The sequence below is a fragment of the Mytilus edulis genome, chromosome 5 (assembly GCF_963676685.1).
Source record: "Mytilus edulis chromosome 5, xbMytEdul2.2, whole genome shotgun sequence".
NCBI lineage: Eukaryota > Metazoa > Mollusca > Bivalvia > Mytilida > Mytilidae > Mytilus > Mytilus edulis.
In genome coordinates this window covers 96,677,436-96,698,323 of record NC_092348.1, presented here as the reverse complement: position 1 = coordinate 96,698,323, position 20,888 = coordinate 96,677,436, and the positions used below count along the sequence as shown (strand labels likewise).

General features: G+C 32.7%; 1 protein-coding gene across 2 annotated transcripts in view; it reads left to right on the top strand.

The window, feature by feature from the left end:
* Positions 1 to 3,666, top strand: part of LOC139524881 (protein capicua homolog) — a 43,269-nt gene extending 39,603 nt beyond the window's left edge. For both annotated transcript variants that reach the window (XM_071320018.1, XM_071320017.1), the window contains exons 20-21: positions 487 to 633; positions 1,372 to 3,666. In XM_071320018.1, the coding sequence (XP_071176119.1) occupies positions 487 to 633; positions 1,372 to 1,580 (356 nt within the window). In that variant the 3' untranslated portion in view covers positions 1,581 to 3,666. The remainder of the gene's footprint in view (positions 1 to 486; positions 634 to 1,371) is intronic.
* The last annotated feature ends 17,222 nt before the right edge of the window (positions 3,667 to 20,888 follow it).

The window sequence follows — 20,888 nt, the reverse complement described above, 5'->3', positions numbered from 1 at the left end:
TTATCTTGAATATTATTATTGATAGAGATAAACTGTAAACAACAATAATGTTCAGCAAAGTAAGATTTACAAATAAGTCAACATGACCGAAATGGTCAATTGACCCCCTTAGGAGTTATTGTTCTTTATAGTCAATTTTTAACAATTTTCATAAAATTTGTAAATTTTTACTAACATTTTCCACTGAAACTAATGGGCCAAGTTCATTATAGATAGAGATAATTTTAAGCAGCAAGAATGTTCAGTAAAGTAAGATGTACAAACACATCACCATCACCAAATCACAATTTTTTCATGAATCCATCTGCTTCCTTTAATATTCACATAGACCAAGGTGAGCGACACAGGCTCTTTAGAGCCTCTAGTTTCTTGTTTCTTTAGGATATATATGTAATGGTATTTTATCTTTATACTAGTATACAGGATTGTATATTTACTTGTTATGGTATATTTTATTTATATAATTGTATATTAACTTATTTACAGATGAGTTTGGTGATGTTAGTTTAGGATCACCTAGGACACCTAAGACACCAAGTTCTCCGGGACAGTTTTCCTCGTTGAGAAGGATCTTGGATCAGAGGAGACAACTTGTGATGCAGCTATTTGAGGAGTATGGACTGTTTCCATCAGGTTGGTATCTTTTTCTGACTCATTAGGGAAACAAGTAATCGGTGCTGCTCAAGAAATAAATTTTTAAAGTCACCTTATGTTTTGCCCAACTATGAATATAATAACTTTATTTAATTGTTCTGGCTATTAATCTTGAATAATCACCAAACTTCAACTTTACTGTCTTCCTATCTCTTCCTATCAGTACTTGCCATCAACCTTTCAATCGATTTTTCATAAATAAACCATTGATCACTAACTTGTACAATCCTCTCCAATCCATCTCTGCCAAAATTGTTGCATTTTATTTTTAGAAGGAATGTCTTGATTGAAAGGGGTTTACTCTTATAAATTTTCCCTCTGACACAAGAAACCACATATTTTCAGTTCATAGTTCTGCAATAAAAACAATAATAAAAGATTTATGGTATAGCTATGGTGATTATTAGAACACTGACATGACACAGAAGATAAATATAATATAGATACTGTCAAAACCAGACCAAATCTCCCAAATCTCTCTTCATTATTATTCGTTGGACACCCAATTTTTGTGGTTTTCGTGGGTAAAGTGAACAACAAATTCAAATGTTCAAAGAATCACTCCTTTTCTGTATGCAGAGATTAGTAAAACCACTTAAAAGCTTTCCTTAATCCGCGAAAATTGATACCCATGAAAATAAATGAATCCACAGTAACTAATTTAAGGATGCTTTTGTATTTTGGAATAACTTATTTAAGGATATAATTTGTTTACAGCACAAGCAACAGCCTCATTTCAATCAGAGCATGCAAGTATATTCCCCACCAAAACTTGTCTACAGTTAAAGATACGTGAAGTCCGACAGAAAATGATGGCTCAGTCAGCAGCAGTAGAGAGGGCAGCTACAGGAGAGGATTCTAATTCTATAGGAAGTACTGGCAGCATTCAAGGGGGAGATAACTCGGGACAGGGGCAGTCAGAATGATGTCAAGGGAGATAACTCTGGGCAGGCCCAGTCAGAACGATGGCAGCAAATTTGGAGAGAATTCAAAGAGGCAGGTCCTTTTTGGAATGAAATATATTTTAATTTTAAAATATGATATTTGTTACTTTAGATTTTAGTTGTTGTAAGTTGTGTATATAAATCAGAATCTTGTAAATATGTACAGAAGTGGAGAACAAACTGTTTATAGGTTTGGTCTTAAAATGAAAAGCAATATTTTAGCTTGGATTACTAACTGTATTAGAATATCAGAAAAAGAACGATTGCCCTTGGATTACAAACTCTACAAATAAATCTCAAGACAATGGAACAATGGAATAGTTGCTCAAATCTTAACTGTTTATGATTATGGAGTTGTTCGATTGAGGTATTCTAGGTGGAATGGCTGAATTAGTTAATATTACAATGATTTGAACAAATATTTAGTTGAAAGTAATTTAATGTATAAGTTATTTATATAGGCTAATAAGACTTCAAATTTTTTATTTGAAATGCTAGAATTATTATCTAGAAAAGAAAAAAAAGGGTTTTTTTAATCATATTTATTTATCATATGGAAATTATTATACCTTTTGACAACTTTGGAGGATAAGGTTTTGCCGTCTTTATGTTTGTCCTTCTGTTTGATAGTCTATCTGTTTATCTATTACATACTGAGTTAAGGTTTTGAATGGGGTTAGTGTACAATTAAAATGTGGGCACTGCAACTTGGAACTAATTAGACACATGTTCATTTTGATATGACCTTTTTTTATATGCAAATTTAGTATTTTGATTAAGATTTCACAATGAAATGAGTAAAGAAAAAGGATATCATGAGTTGGCCTGTAATTAATACACACATCAAAATATAGTGTCCATGCATTGGATATTACTAGAATATGTTTTTAATGTGTTTTCTTCAAAGCTTTCATGTTTGAATATTATTATTTATTTAAAGGAAATATTATTAACTATGAAGAACAAGAGAAAAATGTTTTAAGTCTAATGAAAACAAAATCTGAGATTATTATTATGTTTAGGATGAAATATTGTATTATATATTTGAAAATTATAATCACTCGTAATAATTCAATTAACTTTATAAAATTTAGTATGATAATAACAGCTATTGCAGCAGAAACTGAAATCACCAATTTAACCTGTCTATATAGACCACTTCTACAGTTACCTGTCTATACTGAACAATTGTTTTATTTTTGAACAAGACTTCAGTTGAAGTGGTATTAAGAGTTCAGACAATAGTTACTTTCAAACTTTTTACAGTTTGATTTAATTCTTATAATGAAATGTTTAGAGGGAGGGTGAAGTAGAAAACAGTTAGATAGAAATACTGTACTTTAAAGTTATTTGAAGATGGGCAATCAGAATTTTTCAATTAAAACTGATTTTAAACTGATTTTGTGTACATATTTCTTGAGTATGATGTATAGTGTAAAGAGATAGATATATTTATATATATAACATGTATAAAGTGCTTCTCCTTTTGTTACCCCTAGTATGAAATCTCCTGTTGTTACCCCCTGAAATATTTGTTATTTGTAGAGGGTGTTTGTTTGTTATAGTGGTTATTGTTGATATCTTACACTACTGCAAATTAAATTGTTATTTTAAACAGAAGGTTAGCAACATAACTAGATTGACTGCTATATTAAGATGTATTTTCAAAATCATTCTCCTGACTAAAATAAGAGAACACAAAAGCTGTTATTGAAATATTTGTTTGGAATATAAATGTAAATTGAAAGAAATTCAGGCCTTAATTTGTGAATTTAAGGTGCCCATTGACCAGAAATTTTGGGCCAACTTGACTGGTTGTCTGATTGACAAACATCAAATGGTAAATCTAGACAAACTTTACAAATTACATATCATAACTTGCAAAAAAAGATTATGGAAAGTTGACTACTTGTGATGCAAGATTTCAATGATTTTAATAATATGGGGGAAATGATAATGAATCAAAAAATGTATGCTTAAGCTGCCATTTCCCTTAAAATAAAATGATGGATGTTGTAACAATAATATATTATGTAGGAAATTAAAAGTAATTTGTTGTTAGTCTTGAGAATAAAATCATGTTGAACAAAAGGTTGCCAAGAGAATACTCTTGTTTTATCATTGTACTTTACATTTGGTATATTATACTGTTGTTAAATAGGAAATTTTACTTCTTGAATTAATGATAAAGTAAAGAGATATGTTAAAAGGTTAGTCATTTGTTTTAGAATGGTTAGTGTATTTTATTAACATTTTCCTGATTTTAAACGAAAGTTATCTCCCTTTGATTTGAGTGCTATATTTTTTATAAATGTAAAATGGGTCATACACAAATCTATGTTCAGTTTTTCTTGTATTTAATGTGAATGTTAAGAATTTTTTGAAGGTCTGTAGTTAATGAAGATTTATTGTTGGCAAGCAGAATTAGATGAGGTTTCATGTGTTTAAAAACAAATAGGATCTCACTTCTTTTAAGTGCAATATTTTGATTACTATGTAATGTAGAATGGCTTTTTACTTTTTTGTTTTTTTTAGATTGTCTCCCTTTAGTAAAATGAAATGCGCTCAGATTTTTATTTTATTTATTTTTTTGTTCTTAGAATATGAGAGTTGAAAGTACCTTCGCTGGGTCCTGTGTATGCTATAATGGAACAACCCTTAAATTGAAGGAGAGACTTTATGTGAGGTGTGTGAGGTCTTAATTTTTAGCTCACCTGGCCCGAAGGGCCAAGTGAGCTTTTCTCATCACTTGGCGTCCGTCGTCCGTCGTCGTCGTCGTCGTCGTCGTCGTCCGTCGTCGTCCGTCGTCGTTAACTTTTACAAAAATCTTCTCCTCTGAAACTACTGGGCCAAATCAAACCAAACTTGGCCACAATCATCATTGGGGTATCTAGTTTAAAAAATGTGTGGCGTGACCCGGTCAACCAACCAAGATGGCCGCCACGGCTAAAAATAGAACATAGGGGTAAAATGCAGTTTTTGGCTTATAACTCAAAAACCAAAGCATTTAGAGCAAATCTGACATGGGGTAAAAATGTTTATCAGGTCAAGATCTATCTGCCCTGAAATTTTCAGATGAATCGGTCAATCGGTTGTTGGGTTGCTGCCCCTGAATTGGTAATTTTGACGAAATTTTGCTTTTTTTGGTTATTATCTTGAATATTATTATAGATAGAGATAAACTGTAAACAGCAATAATGTTCAGTTAAGTAAGATCTACAAATAAGTCAACATGACCAAAATGGTCAGTTGACCCGTTTAGGAGTTATTGCCCTTTATAGTCAATTTTTAACCATTTTTCGTTAATTAAAGTAATCTTTTACAAAAATCTTCTCCTCTGAAACTACTGGGCTAAATTAATCCAAACTTGGCCACAATCATCTTTGGGGTATCTAGTTTAAAAAATGTGTGGCATGACCTGGTCAACCAACCAAGATGGCCGCCACGGCTAAAAATAGAACAAAGGGGTAAAATGCAGTTTTTGGCTTACAACTCAAAAACCAAAGCATTTTGAGGAAATCTGACGGGATAAAAATGTTTATCAGGTCAAGATCTATCTGCCCTGAAATTTTCAGATGAATCGGTCAATTGGTTGTTGGGTTGCTGCCCCTGAATTGGTAATTTTGAGGAAATTTTGCTGTTTTTGGTTATTATCTTGAATATTATTATAGATAGAGATAAACTGTAAATAGCAATAATGTTCAGCAAAGTAAGATCTACAATTAAGTCAACATGACCAAAATGGTCAGTTGACCCGTTTAGGAGTTATTGCCCTTTATAGTCAATTTTTAACCATTTTTCGTAAATTAAAGTAATCTTTTACAAAAATCTTCTCCTCTGAAACTACTGGGCCAAATTAATCCAAACGTGGCCAGAATCATCTTTGGGGTATCTAGTTTAAAAAATGTGTGGTGTGACCTGGTCAACCAACCAAGATGGCCGCCACCGCTAAAAATAAAACATAGGAGTAAAATGCAGTTTTTGGCTTATAACTCAAAAACCAAAGCATTTTGAGGAAATCTGACATGGGATAAAAATGTTTATCAGGTCAAGATCTATCTGCCCTGAAATTTTCAGATGAATCGGTCAATTGGTTGTTGGGTTGCTGCCCCTGAGTTGTAATTTTGAGGAAATTTTGCTGTTTTTGGTTATTATCTTGAATATTATTATAGATAGAGATAAATTGTAAACAGCAAAAATGTTCAGCAAAGTAAGATCTACAAATAAGTCAACATGACCAAAATGGTCAGTTGACCCCTTTAGGAGTTATTGCCCTTTATAGTCAATCTTTAACCATTTTTCATAAATCTAAGTAATCTTTTACAAAATCTCCACTGAAACTACTAGGCCACAATCATCTTTGGGGTATCTAGTTTGAAAAATGTGTCCGATGACCTGGCCATTCAACCAAGATGGCCGCCACGGCTAAAAATAGAACATAGGGGTAAAATGCAGTTTTTGGCTTATAACTATGAAACCAAAGCATATAGAGCAAATCTGACAAGAAGTTAAATTGTTAATCAAGTCAATATCTATCTGCCCTGAATTTTTCAGATGAATTGGACAACTGGTTGTTGGGTTGCTGCCCTCCAATTGGTAATTTTTAAAGAAATTTTGCCGTTTTTGGTTATCTTGAATACTATTATAGATAGCGATAAACTGTAAACAGCAATAATGTTCAGCAAAGTAAGATCTACAAATAAGTCAACATGACCTAAATGGTCAATTGACCCCTTAAGGAGTTATTGCCCTTTATAGTCTATTTTTAACAATTTTCATTGATTTGGTAAATTTATGTAAATTTTTACCAAATATAGTTCTCTGTTACTAATGGGCAAAGTTCATTATAGATATAATTGTAAGAAGCAAAATCGTTCAGTAAAGTAAGAACTTCAAACACATCACCATCACCAAAATACAATTTTGTCATGAATCCATTTGTGTCCTTTGTTTAATATGCACATAGACCAAGGTGAGCGACACAGGCTCTTTAGAGCCTCTAGTTTTTTCTTCTTTAACAAACACATTATGATAAAATATTGTTTCTTCACTGTTTAGTTAAGACACAAAATCAATATTATACAAAACAATTATATATATTAACCTCTGGTTTATGACTAAGAATGTTCACTCCTGTCATACATTATTATTGACAGATAAAATTGATCTAAATTAAGAATATAAAGTATGTATAGAAAGAATAAATTCAGAAATTTATTATGAAATTTGTTATTGCCGTTGAAATTTCTTATAATATATGTTGTCTTAAATGTAGCTTCATTTATCATATGCCCCTTCAAACTTTGATAAGTCAGACTATTTTGAGGAAATAGTTTCTGTCAAGCAAAATTTATCTTTCTACTTGTTGCAATATTGAACAATTTTGTGTTTGTTGTTGTTATTGGTTTTGATAGGTGGCTTGTTGACCAATTTTGTTTGTGGTTATTACACTGTAATAATTTTAACCTTAACTTTGTTTTTAGCATAAAATACAAGTTTAAACTGAACTTAAATTTGGATGACCAAAGGAAATTCAATTAATGTAAATAATGAATATATGTATCATACGTGTTGTGTACCATTGATAGTGTATATATGTAAACATGATATGTGTAATGTACCATTCCTACTTTTTTGTGAATCTGTTGTAAATATTGTAAATATTTGTTTAAAACACAGATCATCCATGTTTTAAATATACAATTTTTTTTTTAAATATATGTGAATAATATAGAATACAGAAGACTAATTCATGATATAAAATCCTTACATTTACTAGACTAAACCCAAAGACCAGTGATATTATCGCTATTCCTTATCTTAAACTCCTAATTAGTGTGTGTACTATTTCTTTCCCAATTTTGAAAGTTTAAAGTAGATTTCTTGGTCATAAATCTGCATACAAAATGATTTTAATGTACAGAATAACCTTGGCAATAATATCAGCCTGATTGACTGAACTCTGTAAGATTGTTTATCTAATGATTAGCAAAATAATCCAAGACCAAGCAACCTAAAAACCACAAAAATTATGCGTGAACTGAGGTGCACACCAAGGGGAGCAGTTCCTACTTCACAAGTGGCACCCTAATTGAGAATTTCAAAGAGTTATTAGATAAGTCATCTACATGGGAAAAGGAGTAGGTTCAGTAAGACCCGTTTTTGGCCCCAAAATATAGCAGTTTTGCAAAATTGTTAGAATTTAAACTATTAGTTATTTTTTGGACAGTAGAATGGTTCTGCTACATAAATATGGCCTGTTTTTGACAATACAATGCACAAATAACGGGAACTAGCACCATAAAGTCATGCTAAATTACTGAAATCTTCACTATTCTATCATTTTAGTTAATTTTAAGACGGTTTTCGTGTAAAACAAAAGTGGCCGCATTCGTGTTCATCCTCAATATTGAAATGTAAGTTGTATTTGATGATGATATATAACATATATAAAGGTTGAGGATGAACACGGATGCGGCCACTTTCATTTTTGACAAAAACCATCTAAAAAGTGACATTTTCCGGCATATTTTGTAGATTTTTCATATTTGAGCTTGAATCAGATCGTTTTTAATGACTAAATCAGTTAAAATCTTTCACATAAACTAATTGATTCCATTGAAATAGACACTTAAGTGTTTAAAAAGTGTTCAAAAACTTATGTCCGATGAACCTGAAATTTGAGGCCAAAATCGGTCCTTACCAGACCTACTTCTTTATGTGTCGAAATATGGAAATATTTGTTTATCAAAATTACTTTACACGAAGCCTCCTCTTTGTCATTTTAAGGCATAAGTTCTTTAAATTAGATAACACAGAATATATTTTCACCATAATACAACCCTAGAAAAATAATTGAATAGCATAATTTCAGTCATTGATATTGACTTAATCCCTTTTCCTAGGTAACATTTGCATCATATACATTTATTGACCTGCACTTTTCTGATATAAAAATTGACAGAATGCTAATCTCCTACAACTAAAACAGAAGAATAATAGCAGTGGCGGATCCAGAACTTTTCCTAAGGGGGGACCGCTCCAGTCATGCTTCAATGATTCCCTATATAATCAACCAAATTTTTCCCACGAAAGGGGCGGCCCAGGCACCCCAGGGCCCCCTGGATCCGCCTATGAATAGGGAAGTAGTACAATTAGTTGTATAAACTATCTTTCTCTTCCCTAGAAACATACCATAGTATTGATTTAAACACTCTAGTTTCTGATTTAATAGCCCACACAATTTTTACAGTTCAAAGGTTTCATGTTATGAATATTTAAAACATGGATGATCTTATCAGTGTCTGTGATAGAACTCTCCTTCATTAGAGGTACAAAAGTTCATGTGATCTCTCTGGAGATATGTATATAAGTAGAATTGACAAGCTTACATAATACATGTTATATCTTTACTTATTTGTAAAGAATAAAAACAACTTAAAAATGTGTTTATTTTTATTTGATTTCAAAAATTAATTGAGAAATGTTTGTGCTATACTTATTTTTCAATGTGTTCGTGGTACTTTTTATAGCAGAGGTGTTTTGTCTGTTTCCCTCTGCAAACTTATGTTTTTACTTGTGTCATTTCATCTATATTTGATATTTCAAAATAGTCTTAGGCTACTGTTTGCTAAAAAAGGGTACTGATACATGCATTGATGCACATTACAGAATTACACTATATTGCAGGCATTCGAAAGTAATTATATTGGGGTCCCTTAAGCCATAAAATTGTCAAATGTTCAGTTACTTGTACATTCTTGTATTTCAAATGGAAGGTGTACTAGACTCAAATCTTAATAGACTAGGACTATTAGCTTAACTACTGCAGGTTAGATGTTCTCTGTCAGCAAAAAAGGCTTCCTCCCCCAATTCAAGATGATCGCCACAAAATAACACAGCAGTACTGAAAGTAGCATTGGCCACCAATCAATCAATCACTGTAACAGAGGAGAAAGATAAAGATGTTCAGAATTTGTGTCAGTCTCTGACAAACAAACATCTCTATGGCAAACACGAAAAGAGAAACATAAGCCTTTAAAACACAACATAGAAAACTAAAAAAGAATAACTAATGTCAACAGAGGTATCATCTTTGAACACAAATTTCACATAAAAATTCTCATTTCCAAACGAAGCTGGTCAGAGATGCAATATATAATGGACATGTGCATTGATATTGTAGTGAGGGCAAATTTGTTTTTAAACTGAAGTGAAGAAAATAGTGTTTTATGTAATGCAAGTTCATGTGTGATATTGCATTTCATTCAATTATCAGCAAGACACGTTCTTCAAATACAAGTTCAGTCGTAGAAATCGTCAGCCAACCTCTTATTAGAGATATTGCCCTTTTACCACTTTTTTTTGCATTTTAGACTTTTACCTTAAAGATTAAATGTAATAACCATCATCAGGAACGCTCTAAGCCAAATATTTGATGGCCAATAATTTATAAGAGCTGAAACAATTGGAGAGCTAGTATAATTCATCATAGGCCAACTTTGCCTGAATGAGTAGACACCTTAGTTTCTTTATAATTTCAAAATTTATAAAAGGACAACTTTAAGAGAAGCTTGTTATAAATCATGCCAGCACCGAAGTAATTACTAGTAAGCTGTCACTCTTTATAGGAGTGATTGTCCAGCCCTAATAAGGATTTTTTGTGTTTTGAGCCAAACCTACAGAAGAAGGAAAGAAACTAAACAGACTAAATGATCAGCAATACAAGATTAACAAAACAGATCGTTTTATCAAAAATTATATTTTCGTCTTTAGTTTTGGAGTGTTTTGAATATGCACATAGACCAAGGTGAGCGACACAGGCTCTTTAGAACCTCTAGTTTATGTGTTGATTTTCTGGGTGTCTTATCAAATGTTTGTAAGAGATGTAAATAAAGGTACTACTGTCTTATTAGTTTTATATTGAAGAGGACGAATTAGTTTTTAATAAATAAAGTAAAATCACAAAAATAATGAACTTCGAGGAAATCAATATAGCTTAAGCAGTTGTCTGTAAGTAACATCGTTATATTAGCTTTGTCTGTAATATGGATACGAAACAGACAAATGACTGTTAACTAAGGAACACCTAAAGTACAGCCTAATCTCAGTTGTTATCCACTCGTTTGATGTTTGAGCTTTTGATTTTGCCATTGATTAGGGACTTTGCTTTTTGATTTTTCAACGGAGTTCAGCATTTTAACTATTTCTATTGTAATTTTAATTTTCACATTTTTTTACTTCGTGTTCATGGCGAAGTTTTCTTAAGAGCGTGTGGCACTGTGTCAAATTCTAAAATTTCACTTTCCTGGGACTTGATGATGTCCTATCACTGAATAACTCATATTTCAGCCAATACTTGCATCTCATATATCCCAATGAACTTGAAATTAAGGATACTACTGATACTAGAAGGACTGCTTCATACCTTGATGTTTTCCTCAATATTGACACAGATGGACTTCACACAAAAATCTATAATAAACGGGACGATTTCAACTTCCCAATTATCATTTTCCCATTTCTCAACAGTAACACACCCTCTGCCCCTTCGTATGGTGTTTACATATCTCAATAAATACGTTATTCTCGTGCATGTTCGCACTATACGGACTTCATATACAGGAGTTTACTCCTAACGCAGAAACTGCTCCAACAAAGTTATGAGGAGGACAGATTAAAAATGACACTCCGTAAATTTTACGGACACCATCACGAATTGGTTGATCTATACGATCTATCTTTGTCCAAACTAAATATAGACATTTTTTTGTGTTAGATTGAGGTTTGTCATTACATAGCAAGAAATATTGTCCCATTTTCAAAATTGGTCTACATTAAGGTCCAAAGGGTCAAAAATTGAACATTATTTGATTTCCACAAAAATTGAATAAATGGGGTTCTTCAGTATGCTGAATCTAACCATGTGTTTAGATTGTGGATATAGGACCATAATAGGTAAATGCCCAATTTAAAATTTTTAAGTTTTTAAGTTTAAGTTCTTAGACCACATTCATTCTGTGTCAGAAACCTATGTTGTGTCAACTATTTGATCACAATCCAAATTCAGAGCTGTATCAAGCTAAAATGTAGTGTCCATACTTGCCCAAACTGTTCAGAGTTCGACCTCTGCGGTCGTATAAAGCTGCGCCCTGTGGATCATCTGGTTATAGTTCGTTCTTATGTTGTACTGTTATATCACCATGTTAGGGGAGGGTTGTGATCCCGCTAACAGGTTTAACCCCGCCACATTATTTATGTATGTGCCTGTCCCAAGTCAGGAGCCTGTAATATAATTCAGTGGTTGTTGTTTGGTTATGTGATACATATTTGTTTTTCATTCATTTTTTTTTATAAATAATTAAGGCCGTTAGTTTTCTCGTTTGAATTGTCATATCGGGGCCTATTATAGCTGACTATGCGGTATGATCTTTGCTCATTGTTGAAGGCCGTACGGTGACCTATAGTTGTTAATGTGTCATTTAGGTCTCTTTTGGACAGTTGTCTCATTGGCAATCATACCCCATCTTCTTTTTTATATGTATTATTCTTGATAATAATGTTTTTGTCCCAGGCAGATAACCCTGGCCTCACAACTTTTTGGAACTTTTGATCCTCGGCGATCTCCAACTTTGATTTGTTATGGCTTTCAAACTTTTTACATCTGAGTTTGTGTGGACGTAGCGCGCGTCTGGCGTATAAAAACATTATTTAACCTGTTACCTATTGATGGCTATTATTCGTTTGTTTCCCTGTCCTATATTTTCTCCCATTTATCTGTTTATTTATTGTAACCCTGTCGTGTAATTTTGTCATTTAAATGTTATAATTAACACTGCCATTAAAGCGGGAGGTTTGGCATGCCATAAAACCAGGTTCAACCCAGCATTTTGTCATAAAATACCCTGTAACAAGTCAGGAAAATGGCCATTGTAAATTATAGTTCGTTTCTATGTGTGTTACGTTTCGGTGTTGTGTCTCTGTTGTGTCGTAGTTCTTATATTTGATACGTTTCCCTCAGTTTTAGCTTGTAACCCGGATTTGTCTTTTTCTCTATCGATTCATGAATTTTGAACAGCGGTATACTACTGTTGCCTTTATCAAATACATTTTCGATAAAAAAAATCATGATGTCTATTTGTCATTTTAAAAGTTAAGTTGCATAGCTTTCATGTTTTCCCAAGGACATGTCGTCGTTTTTTTTTTAGATTTGTTTACGTTGCTTTTCAAATCCTCTTGCTTATATGACAATCTAAAAATACCGTTTAAATGACAACATTAAGAAACAAGAATACAGTACAAATAAATGCAAGAACACTCATTAAACGAGTAAGAACGACCTTTAAATTAAAATCACATTAGATTGAACTTTCGTAATTCAAAGGTTGTGGATAAGTTTTGACACTCAGCTGGTGTGGTTCTATATATTTATAGATTGCTTAAAGAAGCGAGCTCAAACTGTTTAATAACAGGTTATTTAACCATTCTTTGAGGGAATATTGAATGTACCAATCGCTTTGGCAATAATCAATATTGTACATTTTTGTTTACTTGTCTTATCATAATAAAGTTGGGGCCTTCAACTTTGTTTTCTTTGGTTAGTATAGATGGAATTCCCTGCTGGTGGGACTTTTTGTTGTATTTCCAAGATGGTTAAGAGTTCTCCTCTATAAGGTTTGGGTAAAGGTATAGTTTGCGTTAGTCACTTCCTTATTAACCAATCGTTTAATTTCCTGTCAAGTTTCATTTAATATACTGCTGTTTGTCCCCATGAATTTTGAATTTTTTTTAACATCTTCTTGAGGGTCTACATATCGTTAGGGTATAGGTAGTGTCTTTTTATCTTTTGGTGTTTGCATTTTTACGTTATTTCCAGATGATTCCAAAATTAAGGTTTTTATCATTTTCCATTTATCTGCTTTATATCAGCATCTGATACAACACGGCACCCCATGTTTTGTTGGGTGTCGTGCAGCTCTATCTTTAGTAATCTATGTTGGGGTTTGTATACTGTTTCTCTATTGGTCTTTGTCCTTTTTGTGTCTCGGTGTAGATTTGTTGTGTTGATGACCGTCGAAATTTGTTATTGATGACATTTGTATTTCCCTGACTTGACTGTAGTCCCCTGGCATATTGATAGTTCGTTCTTTCAATTATCTCCGCGCTGTACCTTTAAATGTGTCCAAAGATATTCCCGAGCTTGCATTACCTTTCATGATTATCTTGATAGAGGGTTGCTGCTCAAGTAAGCTATTAAACCAAGAGTTCCAAATGGTGAAGTTGAAATCATCCCTTCGTAAATTTTACGGACGCCATCATGAGTTGGTTGACCGTTATGGAATAACCGTTTCACAAATGATATCGGATATGTTCCTTACGTCGTAAATACAATCCCCTTCCATTTCATGAATGTAACCTACCGAATAAGACTATTTTCCGGATTTGTTACCATATAAGCAACACAACGTGTGCCACATCTAGAGCAGGATCTGCTTACCCTTCCGGAGCACCTGTGATCGACCCTAGTTTAGGTGGGGTTCGTGTTGTTTATTCTGTAGTTTTCTATGATGTGTCATGTGTACTATTGTTTGTTTGTCTTTTTCATTTTTAGCCATCGTATCAATTGGGAGATATTTACCCCGTATGCAGGTGCTGCTGGAATGTTGCTACTTAGAAATGGAAAGTTCACAATTGGAAAGCTGAAATCATCTCTTTTGTCGTAAAGTTTTGTTTTCAACCGACCCTCATTGTCAATTTCTAGATGTAAGTCAAGATATGAGGCCGACTTAACTGTATCTGTAGTATCCTTTATCTCTAGCTCGATGGGATAGATGCGTTCCACATAGTCACCAAATTTAGAATATTTAGTGAAAGAACATGTATGCATAAGTGTTGATAAAATTATCATTCTGTACAGTTGGACTTTAATTAACAAACTATTATTAGGTAGAATGTCAGCTGGTCTTTAAAAGCTCTAATTTATTATGTAGCAACATTGTGCTACCTTCATTTCCACTTTAAAATTCTGTTATTTCGATGTCGTATTCATGAATTTTGAATATAAACTTCAGTGACTTGATGTTGGAATCAACTATAGATTATTGTAGAATATATGCTAGTTGAGGAGTTGATAAATAAATATGTAACTCTTATCTTTTCCTCTAAAAACAGTGATGCACTCATTTTGATACTGTTGATGTCGAGACACTTCTTACAAGTGTTTCTTGCATGTGTTGGAAGTTGTCACCAGTATGTATTTAGTACGGGATGCTGTCTTAAATTTTAGATGAAGTGACTATAAAGGATTCAAGTAGGTCTCCGTTTTCATATGAAGGACATATCCAAGTAAAGTTGGTGGTTTTTTTTTTGTCGTTCAGTGGCTCTTGATGATTGCTATACATGTTACATGTGCATATGCAACAGCTGTACTTGACAGGACCAACCAGATTTTAACTGACAGTAATTAGATTACCCTGATGAGTGTACCAGACAATAGTAGAAGATATTGAGTAAAACAAATGCTTCAATATGTTTAACAGCACACTCAATAATACAAAAAAATAAAAGAGTACATACCTTGGTATCTGTGTGCGAATACAGACCTTTGCTTGATAGTGACAATTGTACACTTTTCATATTTTAAACCTATGTAATGCATATGTTTAAAACCACCATGGTACCACTTAACAGTTTTTGGATACATATAGTTATCAAAGGTACCAGGATTGTAAGTTAGTACGTCAAGCGCGCGTTTCTTCTACATAAGACTCATCAGTGACGCTCATATTAAAATATTTATATAACAAGTACGAAGTTGAAGAGCATTAAGGATTCAAAATTTCAAATGATTGTGCTAAATACGGCTAAGGTAATCTATTCCTGTGATAAGAAAATCCTTAGTTTTACGAAAAATTCAAAGTTTTGTAAACAGGAAATTCATAAGAATGACCACATAATTGATATTCATGTCAACACCGATTTTCTGTATTTTTGTTTTGTTTCCTGACAAAAGAATGGCCAAACCCACTTAAACACTCGGAAGTAGTTCCGTTTTAATCCTGACAGCACAATAAGGAACCCAAAAGGAGGCAAGGTAAATTTTATGAAGATCAACCTCTTCGATTATGATCAAAAGGCTATAAAAACAGTTAGTAAACTAGTATCTCAATTGTTTGTAAAACAATGGGAAGTTCTTTCCTGTAAAAGTGATGTTTTCGTAATGTTCTTTGTACGACATTTCGTTTGATATACGACAAGCATACCTTTTGAAACTTTTCGCTTTTTACACTTAATGACCTCATCCGCCTACATTTTTGAGATCGGAAGTATGATATATGTAACACAGGGTAGATGAGCTTTCATTTGATATGCGACAACGCCATGTTCTAAAAAGTTTGATTTTTGCACTTAATAACCCCATCCAACCAATTTTTGGAGGTTGGTTCATATTTTAAATTCGAACTTTGAAAGTGTTTTTATTGTAATTTCACATATAGTTTTAAAACCAACAAGTTTTGAAACTGTTGTCCATGTCACGCGTTACGATTCAGTTTCATAAATGGTTGAAGACTTATGATGTCCTCTTAATATCTGTTAGTTTTGTATCTGGGTAACTGTGTCATGGACCTATAACCCCACTTCTCCTTTATTCATCATAAACTGGTTAAAAATTAAAAAAAAACAAAAAAAACCAAATGTATAGTTTTTTAGGAAAAAATGTAAAAACAAGACTATCAAGAATTACTTTTTGAATAGCTGCCACTTTTAAGTAGAAGTCTTTAGCAATTTGACTAGTGATGCCGCTCACGATATCCTTGGCAGAGTCAAGCATGGACATACGGAGACAAGATTCTATGTTAAACAGAAGCAACGCTTTGTATTGATTTGTATAATCATATCGACAGCTACTTTAAAAGAGCAGTGACTTTTAAAAATCTATTGTAGAAAACTTACGATAAGTAACATGACATGTTTAATTTGCGCTTTGACAATTACACCCACTAAATTTGGTTTAACAGGCTTTTTTCTTCTTAGGCAGTTAATATATAGTGTAACTTCGTTCAATAACAGGCGCTATCAAGAACATTTTCAGTATTAAAGTGGACCACATGTATATTAATTTCGATCTAAACCATGACAAACTTGATTAAAACCATGACGAATTTCTAGACTCTTAACCGAACCATATCAATCGCTTAACCGATCCATAGCAATTCCGATATCTTGCTTATTTTGCATTCATTTCGTGAAAGAACAATTCCAATGTAGATCGTTTGACCTCAAATAGCTTTTCATCTGCTCGTGTAAATAGAACTTAGGCAATAGTTTAGGAAAGTAACATAAATTACCCATGTAAAACTTATCCAAACTATGACAAAATTACTGCGTTAAACGCTCCTCGATATGACGACCTTACTACCCGTTTGTATGGTATAAATAAATTTCATTGTTAGTTATTCAGAAAAGGTTCTGAATATAACTAATGATAATAAACATTGTTTATGTAACTGGTGAGGTATCAGTTATTACTATGTTTACCAAACAATCAGAAAGAGGTCTTCTGATTAAATTCACTTGAAATTAGTATTTTCTCTTAGGGTTATTTATTTTCTTATTAAGATAGCAGGACTCGGCCTTTTTATGTATTTTCCCCTAGTTAATTATCCAACTTTCCCCCCTAGATAATAGACATAATGAATATGTTTAAAATAAAAAGCATTATTCCAAAAATAAACTTAACAGTTAATAATAGGTTAATAGTTTATATTACGAAAAAAATAAATAATAAAAGAACTCTATAACAAGTTATCAATAATTATAATATACAACGCTAGTACCTATCAAATTATTAATGACAGCAGGAAAGATAATTATGTATTACTTGTGTATTATAATTACTCAGACTTAAGGTACATGTGGTTTATGTGGTTCATGTGGCTAAAATGGCTGCATTTTCACCTCAAAATTTATTCACAGTACTGACTAACATGTGCATCTGGAAAAGTTTTGAGGTATAACGTCATGCCCTAGATAAATAAAATACAAATATGTTTTATGTTTTAGAAAAACAAAATCTTAACAGGATTTGTCAGTGCACTTTTTTTCATTCCTTCAGAAGGTTCCAAAATAAACTAAGTCGGGAAAGAGGGTTGAGAAATCACAATAGGGTCCACATGAACCTTAAATAAAGTGTCTACTCACTGGGCTGTATATTCTGAAAATTTATGATGCCTTTCTACTGGTCAACCATTATGGATTTGTCATACTTAATAAAAAGGTGGCGCATGGTTTAAGTAGATATTTCTGTAATCACTAGCAAGTCAACACTGCGGTTGCGAGTTCGAACCCCGCTCGTGCGGGTGCACTCGACTCCAATCTTAATCGACTAGGATTGACAGTTTTCCTATCGATGGTCGGTGGTTTTCTCCGGGCACTCCAGCTTCCTCCACCAATAAAAACACAAAAAAAAAAATCAAAAATCAAAAATCAAATCAACTGTGTTAAACGATAACTTGTTGAATAGTTATCAAAAGTAACAGGAAACTAGATAACGTCTTTTCACGTGTACAGAAATTTCACTTATGACATTTGCATAAATGGATTACATCTTTCTTATTGATCTTGCATGTTCAGCACGAGTTCAAGTATGTGTGTGTAGCTTTTAATAATAATAATAAAAAATTATAAAGCGCCCTTTATAAAAAAGAAAAATAACTTTAAGGCGCTGTACATTCACATAGTAATTAAAACAAATCAATGACAAAAACATAAAACATAAAACATACATCGTGTCAGATTCAACTACTGAAATGAAAAAATGCCTACCATAAAAAAAAAGTTAATACGAAATACATGTTAAAACAAAGACTTAAAAATTAACAATATAGGCTAAAAGCATGCAAAACAAGCAAAAACTCTAAAACGAAATACAAAAAGTAAAAAAGCCCGTAAAAGAAAAAAAAAGCAATTTAATTTAATTAAAAAGCAATGCGATACAAATGAGTTTTTAGTTGAGATTTAAAACACTCTAGGGACTTGCATTGTCTTAAACTGTTCGGGAGATTGTTCCATAGAGATGCCGCTGCCCAATCAAATTGTCTTTTCTTTTCACTTTTTACTAAATAGGTGATGGTCTCACACAATTAATACAAAACTTGGCGACTATGTTGAACGCATCTATCTCATCGAACTAGAGAAACAGGATAAAACAGATACAGTTAAGTCTTCCACATATCTTGAATAACATTTAGAAATTGACAATGAGTGTAGGTTGAGTGTCGATTGAAAAGCAAAACAAGACTGTACGACAAAAGAGATGATTTCAGTCTCCCAATTGTGAACTTTCCATTTCTGTGTAGCAACATTCCAGTAGCGCCTTTATACGGAGTATATATCTCCCAATTGATACGATATTCCCGGGCTTGTACTTCCTTTTAAGATTTCCTTGATATGGAGTTGCTGCTCAAAAGGAAATTATTAAACCAAGAGTTCCCAATGGTGAAACTGAAATCATGCCTTCGTAAATTGTACGAACGCCATCACAATTGGTTGGCCGTTTTGAAATATCCCGTTCACAGATGATATCGGATTTGTTCCTTATGTTATAACAACAATCCCGTTCTCTTTTCACGGATGTGACCTCCCGAACTAGACTATAAACCGGGTTTCTAATAACATAAGCAACACGACGGGTGCCACATGTGGAGCAGGCTCTCCTTACCCTTCCGGAGTTCATTAGATCACTCTTAGTTTTTATTGGGGTTAGTGTTGCTTTGTCTATATTTTTTCTTGTTGTACTTTGTATGCTGTTGTTGTCTTTTTTTTCTTTTTTAGTCATGGCGATGTCAGTTTAGTTTTGATCTATGAGTTTGAATGTCCCTCTAGTATCTTTTGTCCTACTTTAATAAACATCAAATTGCTAACCCGATAATGTCAAAATAATGAAAATGTTCGAACATGATGTCAATCTTTTACAGAAATAAAATATGCAAAAGCAGGCCGACACTCAGTTGAAAATATTGTTATTCAATGTTTTATAGACTAATTCATGTAATTATTCTGCCTAAAAGAAAAGATGCATTTAATTTCTTTAAATATGTTGTTAATTAAAAAAATTCTAGTAATTTCTTAACATGCTTAAATAAATGACAATCTTACTTCATATGATTATGTGACCACTGATAAAATTTAAGTTAAAACAATACTCTTCATAAAAAAAAAAAAAAAAATAGCCGAGTGCCTTAAATATAATAACTGAGACGTTTTTTTTCAAATATGTCACTCGCCTATATTTAAATCAATGCAAAAATAGTGTTACAGTCTGTAGTACTTATATCAATGAAATGTTTGAATATTATAAATAGCACTTACTCAACAATAATGAAACAGGATGTTTAATACACTTATTGATAAATAAGGAAGATGAATTAGACAGAAAAAACTATTTTCGGTAAAAACAATAAACAAAACTAACATAATGTCAATCGCAAGTGATGTTCTTGAATTATATTTGAATGACGTATACGACAAAGAATGTGTATTCCAAACAGATAAAGATGAAGTCGAATTCGTTCAGAATGGAATAGAAATGATTGTACAACGTATTGGTAATACAATACTACAATATAGTCCTTCCGATGATGACGACGATGTCGAAAAGACATTTCAAAACACCCTTGATGAGGATATCCAAATGTTTGCTTCAAGTGGAGGAGAAGTAACAAAGTACACAGAGTGTAACCTGATCAAGGTCGGTAGTTTTTACGAAGGAACAAGGAATAAGTTTCCAGATGAGTTTGACTTTACCTTTCCTGTATATTGCTTTAAAGAAACTAAATGCATGTCACTTGGAAGTTTAATTTCTTCTATTCTAGCAAAAACATATGGCATTATTAATAGCCAAACGACAGACCCCGTTTTGAAAATTCATGACATAGAAGTGTCTTATTGTGATCCTCAAGACCAAACAAGAAAGATTTATTTAGATAAGAATGTTGGCAAAACAGGACCTGCAAGACACTTTAAATTTGTTTATCTAAACAAAAGTGGCGTGAAAAGATATATACATGTAGACTTAGTTCCATCTGCAGTCATTAGAGATAGCGAATTCGAACGGATTGTAAATGATTATTGCAAGTTGGAACCATTTCGAATTGAGGTTTTGAAAACTGGTACAATTCAAATAGTTCAACAAAGACTTTCATTTACAGAGACAGAAGTATTATTCATGAAGGATATTTTGTCACACGATCATAGAAAAGTGTACCGCCTCTTGAAATATTTTATCAATGG